Raw genomic sequence first — 12,883 nt, forward strand, 5'->3', positions numbered from 1 at the left:
CAGAAAGCTCTGGCTTCCCTTTAGGACTGTGCAGTAGGAATGCCCTAGAAATAAAATCACTGTAGGACTAAACACTCTTTGAAAAAAACAGCATTAGATGCATACACCAAAAATGTTAAAATTATAATGAAAGAATCAACACCAGTCTGATGATATGTTCATTTTTTTCTTAATATGTAAGCTCTTTCAAAAAAGAAAAACTGACCTTGTATAATTCACTTTTTTCCACAATTACCTTGTATTAAAAGATATATAAATATGTCTGTATTTTTCTGTGACCTGTTTCTTGATATCTGAAACTCCCATATATATTTTTTCTTCTTTTTTTAATACGACAAATAAAAATTTTGGAAAAAAATTCCTAAATCCCATTGCTGTAAACAACTAGTGTCATTTTACATACATCTTTCCAAGTATTTTAAATACAGTTAATATGAAGGCTTTTCACTCCATGTTGCACTATTGTGATGTAAGACCCAGACCAAACAAATATTGGATTATAATGTTTGAAGAGTATTCACTTTTGTGAAAGCAAAATATCAAACTCTCTGAGTACATTTAAAATAAGACAATTTATCATAATTCGATTTATTCTCAACCTTCGAGTAACACAACTGGGATTTTAAAAAGAGGTACCCTGTATAAATTTCATATCATGTAATTTTTGTCTGACTCTAATTTGTCTTACTATCAAACTAAAACATTTATTTCTACTTACTCCTTTTTCTCCCTAATGGTCTCGTTCAATAGGACCTAAATTCTAAGAAAATTTTATTGAAATGGCAATAAAATATCACAATACATTTGACAAAGGAAGCATCAAGCTATATCACTTTCTGAAAAAGCAAAGATAAACTAAAGGATGATTTAACAAAATCAAACAAAAATTTTTCCCACTATTATACGACTATTACGAACAGAAAATCATAAACGTATTGAAGGTTATGCTAAATTGCCCATGGGGAAAAAAGCTCAGTTCAAAATAAAAAGCTTATTCTAAATATTTCAAGTAAGAAATCCTTCAATGTTACTGATAGAAGCTATAAATCCAGAGGAGATAAGACTATCCTCAGGACTTCTTACAAAGAAGGCTTGGAAAGAGTTACTATTTCAGAAGAAGAAAACCTCATAGATCTTACTCAGTGTCACAAGTACTACTAAATATCCGGTTAGAGTTCACATAAATGCCCTCAATAATCCCTCATTATGTCTTAAGATCTATTCATCTAAATTTGTTGATGCTAAATTTTCAATCATCATACTACGAGTGTCCTCTATGTTAAGGTGATTTAACTGTGGCCTCTCAAAGACATGTCTAGCTCTCCTGGTCCTCATCAGTTATCATGTAAAAATGCCGAGCAATGAGCGAAAAATTTACTGGAAACCACATAAATAAGTGCCCCCAAAAATCCCAGAACTACTAAAAGAGTAAATCTTTTGTTTTAAACCTTGAAATAAATATAAGGCAAAATCTATTAAAGTGTTTAAAATAATCTTAATTATTTAATGACTAGCCACATAAAAAATATTCACTAACTCTGCCAATCAATCTTCAAAGAAAATGGTAAATCTAGGCATAAAACAAGCAAATTAATCTCACGTTGCCTTCAATGCCAATTAATCAATCGATTTCAATTGATCAATTAAATTTCTTAGGTAGAAATTACCTAAATATATCATTCAGCTTAAAGCTACTATATGTGAACATCTTTCCTCATTTTCGGTAACATTTTAAAAAAAAATCTCTAGTAAAAACCTACCTTTGAGGTTCTTTGAAGTTGATCGCCAACATACGTTTTACGAAACTGATCCAAGAACCACAGAATTGCAAGCTCTATTTTCTCATTAGAACACTGAGGCAATCCGGTATCCATTAAAGATATAAGCTGAAAAACTCTTTTCATGAAGGAGAAAAAAAGCTTCAGTAAAAGTTCTTGGAGAAACAACATTAAAACATTTATTGTCAATGTAATATAATATATAATCACTGTAAAATGTCGAAAAATACAAAAGCTAATAAAGAAAATATTTTTAAAAACATCTGAAATCTTACTACTAAGAGAGTACTACGAGATACTACAATTTGGTCTAAGTCCCTAATTCCTTCTAGTCTTTTTCCTAAGACCTACACATACGTGTATATACACAGAAACCTACAAGGACATACTTGTTATTTCATTAAAAATTTACATATAAATGCATATGACATATACATATAAATATTATGCATATATATAAGTAAATACCTATAACTATATATAAGATATATACAGACATAAATTAATATCTGTATATAAAATTTTGGTAAAAGAAAAATGATACTGAATGTGTAGTTTTATATTTTACTTTTTCAATAAACCTTATGTTTTTATATAATTATATATTTGGGGGTCATATTTTCAATGAATAATAAAAATTTTATCTGGAATAATTTACAAGGTGATCTTAATAAAATCAAGTATTTTTAATACAAGTACACAACTATTATTACCAGATAATCATAAATTAACTGAAGGTTAAGTCAGATTTCCTAGAGAAAAAATGTAATTCAATATAATGAAAAGCTTAGTCTAGAGTTTTCAAAAGAGAAATCCTTGTATTACCTATTTTCATTAAAAGTTTCCAGTGGATGGCTGCCAAGTGCCTGATGTTAACAAAATCAGCTTATTAGAATCATCTTTTTTAAGAGCCAAGATGTAGGGGTTGTTGAGGACCGGCACCTTTGTCTTCTTTTTTCTAACTGCACAAAGGCAGCTATGTCTAGCCCTGACCTGCACGCTTCCTTCCGTGCATGCACACAGGAACATATACATATGCTGTTAACAGTTTATATGTCCTTCTAGAGATTTTTTTAAATGTATATACAGGCAAATATGACTATATATTCTCCTCCCAACTCCTTTCAACATATGGAACATACTATACTTATGATTCCAAACCTAGCTTTTTCCATTTAACTATCTTACAGATCTTTCCTTGTCAGCTATTAAGAACTTCCTCATTCTCTCTTGCAGCTGTTTAACATTTTATTACATGAATATACCATTATATTTTCAAACATTCTCCTACACATGGGCACGGCTTAAAATTTTTTGCTGTTGCAACAATGCTGCAATTAACCATCTTGTACACATCATTTCACACATGTACATTATTATAACATACACTTCTAAAAGTAAAACCACTAGTTTAAAGAACATAAATTTGTATAATGTTGATACTATTAATAAATTGCTCTCCACAGAAATTGAAACAATTTATATTCTTATCATCAGTCTGTAAGTGTTTATATACACTCAGATAATTCAGATGATAAGAAACTCTAAAATTCATTGAAATCTGAAAAATGGCATCTCAGTGCAGTTTTATTTTGCATTCTCTCATGTATGTGAGGTTAAAATTTTTCCACGTTTTAAAGCATATATATGTCCTTGTCTGTAACATATTTGTCCACATCCTTTGCCAATTCTTCCTACTGGGTTGTCTTTTTATTGTTGATTTCTACAAATTCTTTATATATTAGAAAACGGAGTCCTTTGCCTTTGATTCAGCTGTAAATATTTTTCCTCAGTTTTCATTTGTCTCTTGACTTTGATTATGGTGTTTTTTAATGCTACAGAGAAGTTTTTGGTTTGCAAAATTTTCACTAATTTTTTTAAGATTTATTTATTTCTTTTAGAGAGAGAACACATGAGTGCGGGGTGGAGACATGAGTGCGGGGTGGAGACATGAGTGCGGGTGGAGTGCAGAGGGAGAGAATCTTCAAGCAGACTCCTCGCTAAGTGCAGAGCCAGACTTGAGGCTCAATCCCACCACCCACGAGATCATGATCTGAGCCGAAACCAAGAGTTAAATGCTTAACCGAATGAGCCACCCAGGCACCCCTTTCATCAATTTTTTAAATGGATTATGCGTACTAACAAGGTCTTAGCTAAATCTGAGGTATTTTTGTTTGCTTGTTTCTTTTTTTTCTTTTTTTTTTTTTTTTTTACATTTACCTCTCTGATACATTTGAACTTATCTTGAACACATTTTGTGAGGTATGGATCAACATTTTTTCCCATTTTCCCCATTTTAGCCAGGTGCTTCAACACCATTTCTTTCTTATATAGTCTATCATTTGCTCACCATTTCAACTACATCCCTTATCATATACACTGGGTTCATTTATGCATTCAGATTACTTTACCGGACCTTGTGTTCTATTCCGGCAATCAGTCTCAATAAATATATCTTGATCAATTACCTTTTTCATATTATTTAATATTTTCCCAAAACATTATTTTTAATGGATATAAAATGTTAAAGACTATCTCAAAATTTAAGCATCTCATTCTGAATGTAAACTCAGATTTCAGGGAAATATAACTACTGCCCTCTTCCCTACTTCCAAAGAATTCTACAGTGTCTAGGTTATAGTGTATGAACTTCTTTTAAAAAGCTGGGACTTGTGGGGCACCTGGATGGCTAAGTCAGTTAAGCGTCTGACTGTTGGTTTCTGGGATAAGCTCAGGTTATGATCTTGGGGTCCTGGGACTGAGCCCCAAGTCAGGCTCTGAACTCAGAGGGATATCTGCTTTGTCCCTCTCCCTCCCCCTCTGCTCTTCCTTGCACTCCCTTTGTCAAATAAATAAATAAATAACAATCCTTAAGAAATAATGGAAAAAAAAAGAAAGTTGGTACTTGTTGCCAAAGTATTATGAAATAATATGTTGAAAATCATTTTATGGTTATGATTTCCTATATTTATATTATTTAAAAGTAACCTTCATTTACCTAATATCTTTAATACCATTAAAATTTATGAAGGGAAACTTATTGAAGAACAAATTTAAGAATTAGATTACTGTAGCCAGGTTGCTAGGGTTTTTTTTTTCCTACGATGTGTCTGTTCTGTAATTTTGAGAGGAGTGACAAAGCTTTCAGTCTGGGTATTTCTGAATTAGCAGATAGTTGGGAGTAATTTTTAGTTAAATAAATAGATATATGCATCAAACTATGTCTAGATCCAGGTGATATTTCACGTGACTTAAACAGACATATCTTATTTTTTTAATTCTTTACTGAGTGGGACCTCCCTTTTCCTATTCTAGCTCTTTGTTGATTCTATGTACTTGCTCCTTTACTTTTATTTCCTTTTTATAACATACATTCCAAAACCCTAGGAAGATGTGAAACCAGAAGACAGTTTGTTGGGATGCCTTTATAACTCAAGTGAAGCTGGTGATTTGCATTTGCCTAAGAGGAAATGGCATCCCAGCAGGAAAGCAGGAAAGCGTCCCCAGCAGGGTACAGGATCCATTTGTCAAAGAAGTTTTGGTAGCTGTACAAGAAGTTCAGCTGCAACAGCCTAATGTCCAAATAACCATGGCTTAAACAATATAGATATTTATTTCTCTCTCAGGCAAATATCCAAGACAGCGCTCCAGGACTAGCTAGTGCTCCATGGTGTGCCAGAGACTCAGGTGCCTTTCGTCTTGTTGTTATACTTGCCTCCATTCACACAATCACTTTTCTGGTTGATGATGGGTACTTCAGATCCACCCATTTTGTCCACATGTCTTGCACATACCACATCTGCCTAGAACACAATCACTTAACCACACCTAGCTGCAAGAGAGTCTAGTAAATCTACTCTTTATTCAGGTGGCCACATGCCTGGCAAAAGAATCAGGTATTCTATGACTTCAGAAGCAGGGAGGCAGAGACACTGTACAGCTGGTAGTCTCTGCCACAGTGCCCTTCAAAGATCTGTGACCACCTTGAAAAGTACTTAAGACCAAAGCTTGTATTGCATATCTAATATTCACTTTCAGTTTCAACTTATTATCCTACATTTATTTTTTTCACTATGTTAAATTATTTTTGGTAAAGAGCACGGAGGGAATAAAAAGACAAATATATCATTAAATAATTTGGTCCAAGTATAAGCACACCATTTCAAATTCAAAGAAATGAATTTTGGATACTCAGTTGTTTATATTCCCCTACCTATCCAAGTAAATGAGTATTCATTCAGTCAACAAATATCTGAGGGGCTACTATACGGCAGGTGTGCATTAGAAGTCCAGAATATAACAGTGAACAAGATATAGACATTCCCAGTCCTCCAGATATCTATAGTCTATAAAGGGAAAGACATAAAACAAGCCATTAAAATAAAGAATGACAAGTGCTATAATAAACAATACAAAGAAATTAGTGAAGATTCATAATATTCTAGGATGGAACAGGGCAAAGAAAGAGTGTGTTGAGAGAAAGGAGAAAGCCTGTGTAGCTAACTAGAGAGGGAAGAAAAAGCATGGCTCATTTAAGAGCTGAAAAAAGTTCAATATGGCTATAAAGCAATCAGCAGCAGGAGATGAGGCTAATGAGACAGGCAGGAGCCAGATCATGAAGAACCTGATGAGCCATGTTGATTTTAATCCCAATAGCAATGGAAAGCATTGTAGAGTTTGAGCAAAGCACTGACATAATCAGATCTGTACTTCAGAAAGCCAGAGAGGAAGCAAGGTATCTATTTAAAACTGCAGCATGAACCCATATGAAAGATGATAGGAGCTAAAATGGCAGGGGAGATAGAAACAACTTGACTAACTGGCCTAACTAGAAGGTAGAACTGACAGGATCTGAAGATGAAGACTACATGGATGTTGGAGAGAGATAAAAGGAAAAGTTAAGGATTCCTTAACTCCTGGGATGCAGGCTTAGACAAATGAGTGGATGGTGATGAGACACGTGAAGAGAGTCAGGGCTGGAAGGAGAAGGAAGAGATGAGTTTAATTTTAGTTACTGAATTGAAGACACATGTGAAACAGAACATGTAAGTGAAACAGTTCAACATGTATTTGGAAGTCAGAAGACAAGAATTACTAAACAGAGAATCACTGAGCAATTCTGAGAGCTCAGCTGAGGTAAAAATGATACCTTAATTGACAAATGGTACCTATATACAGAGGTTTACAATTTCTTTTATTATCACTCAACAAATAGGAGAAAACTCTGAATTCCTTCAGGATTAAGGTTTTGCCAGGCAGATGAGATAAAAATACAGCAGTGAACCAAGCAGATAAAGCTTATTCCTTCCCTTACTCTAGTGGAATGAACAAATAAACATCAAGAGGTAGTAAGTTCTATGAAAAAAATGAACTAGGATAAGGATGTTATTTTGGACCGGGAAGTCAGAGCAGAAAGAGACAGCTGTGTAGAGACCGGACTGAAGTGAAGGAGGACTATACAAACATTTAGAAGAAAGCATTCCTAGCAGAAGAGAAGTGCAAGCAAAGGCCCTAAAGGGAGAATATATTGGGAACACTCAAAGAACAGCAAGGAGGCCAGGAGCTGAATGAGAAAGGGTAGGAAACAAAGTCAGAGAGGTAGTACAGGAAGCTCTGAGCCATGACCAGGACCCTGGAATTTGTCTCAAGTGTGACAGGAAGCCACTGGAAGCTTATAAATAGAGAAGAGTAGAGTAACATGATCTCATGGGAAAGAAGTTGAAGTCATCCATAAGATAGCAGAGTTTGGGAAAGAGAACAAAACTCTGAGCTAGCTGTCAAAGGTTTCAATGAATGATGAGGGACGACAGGGAGATGAACAGGTCAGAGAAACAAGGAGAGATGGAGGGTGGTGTAAACAAAAGAAATAAGCCTGAAAGAAGCAGCCAGTCTACTAGCACGAGCAAACAGAAGGGATACAGGATGAATAAAACAAAATCTCTGGGTAAACTCTCAAGAGGTTTACATTCTGGTAATGATGAATGAAACTGAAATGACTACAAAATTATTTTTATTTAATTAGAATTGCATAGACTGAGCACAAATAAATTTTTTTTTTTTTAAGATTTTATTTATTTATTTGACAGAGAGAGAGACATAGCGAGAGAGGGAGCACAAGCAGGGGGAGTGGGAGAGGGAGAAGCAGGCTTCCCGCGGAGTGGGGAGCCCGATGCGGGGCTCGATCCCAGGACACTGGGATCATGACCTGAGCCGAAGGCAGATGCTTAACGACTGAGCCACCCAGGCGCCCCTGAGCACAAATAAATTTATTTGCTAAGTTAAGAGAGCATATTTAAATATGTTTAAGTAACATGTTTTAATTAAAATGATCATAATATTGGGAGCTTTTATGAATATTAAACTTTTCCTGATAAAATAGCATATAGGTTTTTTGGCAGAAGCTTCACAATCTTCCAATTTGGTAGTGTTCTCCCAGGAGTTAGAAAGGTATCATATAACAACACACAGAAGGCAACAGTATTATGGTTCCAGTTACTTAGAACTTCTTCATATGAAATTGGTATTTTAAAATTCTACATAAAACATCATTCTTACTCAATTTAAAATCTCAATATCTTAAAACACATATTTATGTTTTTTCAATGCCCCACTTTGAATCTGCTTAGCCCTGTTTACATACCCACCAACCTCACTACTACCTCTCACCCCACCTCTGGCCTCAACTACTCGCCTTGTAGCTCCAATAAAAATTCACAAAGTTCCTGCAGTTGTAAATCCTCACCCAGGGAGAAGAGAGGTCTATGACAGCTCCAGCCCCTACCTCCCAACTCAGCGGGACCAACAGAAGCTCTGCTTCCCCAATGGCACCTCAAAGAGGCCAGCGAACACAGCTACGAAGTATGAAAAAGTTAAATACCCCAGGAGTAGACTTCAGTAAGAAATGGGACACACTGATATGAGGAATTCTTAATCTCAGGAAACAAACTGAGGGTTGCTGGAGTGGTGGAGGGTGGGAGGGATGGGTGGCTGGGTGATAGACATTGGGGAGGGTATATGCTATGGTGAGTGCTGTGAATTGTGTAAGATTGTTGAATCACAGACCTGTACCTCTGAAACAAATAATACATTATATGTTTAAGAAAAAAAAAAAAAAGAAGAAAATAGCAGGAAGGGAAGAATGAAGCGGGGGAAATCGGAGGGGGAGACGAATCATGAGAGACGATGGACTCTGAGAAACAAACTGAGGGTTCTAGAGGATAGGGGGATGGAGGGATGGGTTAGCCTGGTGATGGGTATTAAAGAGGGCACGTACTAAATGGAGCACTGGGTGTTATATGCAAACAATGAATCATGGAACACTACATCAAAAACTAATGATGTAATATATGGTGATTAACATAACATAATAATAAAAAAAAAAGAAACAATACAAATGTCTATCAATAGGGAAATAAACTGTGCCATATTTACTCAATTGATATTGTATGACTTAAAATGAATGAATTAGATCTACATGTATAAAATTGATAAATTAAAAAAAATTTAATAAAAAAAAAGAAATGGGACGCAGAAGTAAGGAAATAGAAAAATGGCTTGCCCATAGTTCCCCATCTTCCCACCATCATACTGTTTCAAACACAGTGGTTCCATGTGGCCTCTGGGGAAAACTCCTGGCAGAAGCTTCACAATCTTCCAATTTGGTAGTGTTCTCCCAGGAGTTAGAAAGGTATCATATAACAACACACAGAAGGCAACAGTATTATGGTTCCAGTTACTTTGAACTTCTTCATATGAAATTGGTATAAAATTGATAAATTAAAAAATTTTTAATTCACACCAGGTGTGTGATGTACCACCTTATAGATGTAATTCTCAGTATTCATGGTAATTATGTTCTAAAAAGGCATTGTGAAAAGTGAATGAGTGAATACTGAACCACTGCGTTCCCAGAGGAGACACAGGGTTAGGTTCCTGAGGAACTCCGGTCACAATATTTTCATCAACCAATCAACACATAACTTTGTTTTATCTATGTTTCTCTTTAAAGACATCTTATTTAGGGGTGCCTGGGTGGCTCAGCTGGTTGAGCGTCTGCCTTCAGCTCGGGTCATGGTCCCAGTGTCCTGGGATCGAACCCCGCATCGGGCTCCCTGCTCAGCAGGGAGTCTGCTTCTCCCTCTCCCTCTGCCTGCCTGTCTGCCTACTTGTGATTTCTCTGTCAAATAAATAAATAAAATCTTAAAATAAATAAATAAATAAAATAAAGACATCTTATTTAATATATTGTTCATTCATTAACATTGACTCATGGCCAAAAGCACAACAACTTGTGCCTGAACGAGGCAGACCTAATATATACATTCTCTCTGTAAGGGACTTTACAGGTTTGTTGTTGTGCTTAGGAACAATAGACAGCACTACAGCACTGTAACGGGGGCCACTGTAAAACAGCAAAACCACTTACAAAAAGCACAAAAATGTGAGCTATATGGCACATACAATGAAAAGGACACTTATTTACAGCATGAGAGTATGAAACAAGAAGGCAGAGTATCTGTTCAACCTCAGCTGGGAAAGTGGGTATCAGGCAACTCAAATTTTTCACCACCAAGCACATATCCAAAAATGACTGCAGTAGCACCATGAGTATTGGCTTTGGGATTACAAATAAATTTTAGCAAGTACACAAATCTGCAAAAATGAAATCTGTGAATTAGGAGCACCGACTCTATTTGTTTCTCTTATTCTCTCACTCTTCCTTTTCCTTCATTTTTTCTTCCTTGAAAATGCAGTGTTCTCCCCACCCCTCAATAAAGCCTTAGACCATAAACTTCACCTAACACTTTGTTTTCTAGGGAATGGCTAAAACACAAATCAAATCTTATTTAAAGTTAAATATGTTTGTTGCTTAAAGAAAAATTTAAAATTTTGTACTTGGCAAATACACACCTGCTTTTATTTATTTCCTTAGCAAATATACACCTGCTTTTGTTTATTTCCTGTTATATATTTCTCAGGAAAATAATGCCAGGGAGTATTTCTCTACTTGATGATGAAAACTTTCAAAAATCAAACTACAGCAAAAAAGTATACTTACTTTTCACTTTACTAAATTATGTAATGTTATATTAAAAGATGGCACAGAGGTAAATTATTCACTGTTTAAAATTAACGAAAGCATTCTAAGAATGCCCCCATTCATAAAGTTATTTGATACTAGAAATAAATCTTAGGAAACCTAAAAATATCTACGTTCCATTCAGACTCAAGTTTCACTAAAACAAGGGCTAGTTTAAAGGTTAAAAAGAGTATGAAATGAAGAGAAAATTTCTATTCAGAATGGCAACAAATTTATTAAATACTCAGGGATATATTTAAGAATAGCAAAGAAGGAAAATGCCACCACTAGGTCTAATAATTTTAAGGACTTTGGTAGAGTGATAGTGGTATGGATTGGGTGGTGGCAAAATTGAGGTGACATATATCTGGTCAAAAAGCATCCAAATCGTCAAAGAAGAAGTCAAACTCTCACTCTTTGCAGATGATATGATACTTTATGTGGAAAACCCAAAAGACTCCACCCCAAAACTGCTAGAACTCATATAGGAATTCAGTGAAGTGGCAGGATATAAAATCAATGCACAGAAATCAGTGGCATTCCTATACACCAACAAGACAGAAGAAAAAGAAATGAAGGAGTCAATCCCATTTACAATTGCACCCAAAACCATAAGATACCTAGGAATAAATCTAACCAAAGAGGCAAAGAATCTGTACTCAGAAAACTATAAAATACTCATGAAACAAATTGAGGAAGACACAAAGAAATGGAAAAACGTTCCATGCTCATGGATTGGAAGAACAAATACTGTGAAGATGTCAATGCTACCTAGAGCAATCTACACATTCAATGCAATCCCCATCAAAATACCATCCACTTTTTTCAAAGAAATGGAACAAATCATCCTAAAATTTGTATGGAACCAGAAAAGACCCCGAATAGCCAGAGGAATGTTGAAAAAGAAAAGCAAAGCTGGCAGCATCACAATTCCGGACTTCCAGCTCTATTACAAAGCTGTCATCATCAAGACAGTATGGTACTGGCACAAAAACAGACACATAGATCAATGGAACAGAACAGAGAGCCCAGAAATGGACCCTCAACTCTATGGTCAACTAATCTTTGACAAAGCAGGAAAGAATGTCCAATGGAAAAAAGACAGTCTCTTCAACAAATGGTGTTGGGAAAATTGGATAGCCACATGCAGAAGAATGAAACTGGACCATTTCCTTACACCACACACAAAAATAGACTCCAAATGGTTGAAAGACCTCAATGTGAGAGAGGAGTCCATCAAAATCCTAAAGGAGAACACAGGCAGCAACCTTTTCGACCTCAGCCGCAGCAACTTCTTCGTAGAAACATCGCCAAAAGCAAGGGAAGCAAGGGCAAAAATGAACTATTGGGACTTCATCAAGATAAAAAGCTTTTGGGCGCCTGGGTGGCTCAGTTGATTAAGCGACTGCCTTCGGCTCAGGTCATGATCCTGGAGTCCCGGGATCGAGTCCCACATCGGGCTCCCTGCTCAGCAGGGGGTCTGCTTCTCCCTCTGCCCTCTTCCCTCTCGTGCTCTCTGTCTCTCATTCTCTCTCTCTCAAATAAATAAATAAAATCTTTAAAAAAATAAATAAATAAAAAGCTTTTGCAAAGCAAAAGAAACAGTCAACAAAACCCAAAGACAACCGACAGAATGGGAGAAGATATTTGCAAATGACCTATCAGATAAAGGGCTAGTATCCAAAATCTGTAAAGAACTTATCAAACTCAACACCCAAAGAACAAATAATCCAATCAAGAAATGGGCAGAAGACATGAACAGACATTTTTCCAAAGAAGACATCCAAATGGCCCACAGACACATGAAAAAGTGCTCAATATTGCTCGGCATCAGGGAAATCCAAATCAAAACCTCAATGAGATACCACCTCACACCAGTCAGAATGGCTAAAATTAACAAGACAGGGAATGACAGATGTTGGCGGGGATGTGGAGAAAGGGGAACCCTCCTACGCTGTTGGTGGGAATGCAAGCTGGTGCAGCCACTCTGGAAAACAGTATGGAGGTTCCTCAAACAGTTGAAAAT

The 12,883-nt window shown here is 35.9% G+C and overlaps 1 protein-coding gene across 8 annotated transcripts in view; it reads right to left on the reverse strand.

Annotated features, from left to right (window-relative positions):
- RANBP17 (RAN binding protein 17) overlaps nucleotides 1-12,883 on the reverse strand; it is a 323,809-nt gene that overhangs the window by 251,123 nt on the left and 59,803 nt on the right. For all 8 annotated transcript variants that reach the window (XR_010413224.1, XM_064596582.1, XM_064596579.1 and 5 more), the window contains one exon: nucleotides 1,761-1,896. Coding sequence is in view for 7 of the 8 variants with exons in the window: in XM_064596582.1 (XP_064452652.1) it covers nucleotides 1,761-1,896 (136 nt within the window). In the remaining variant the exon portion in view is untranslated. The remainder of the gene's footprint in view (nucleotides 1-1,760; nucleotides 1,897-12,883) is intronic.

The sequence above is a fragment of the Mirounga angustirostris genome, unplaced genomic scaffold (genome assembly GCF_029215605.1).
Source record: "Mirounga angustirostris isolate CCGP_5_RB_7025 unplaced genomic scaffold, mMirAng1.0.hap1 SCAF_7, whole genome shotgun sequence".
NCBI classification, from domain to species: domain Eukaryota; kingdom Metazoa; phylum Chordata; class Mammalia; order Carnivora; family Phocidae; genus Mirounga; species Mirounga angustirostris.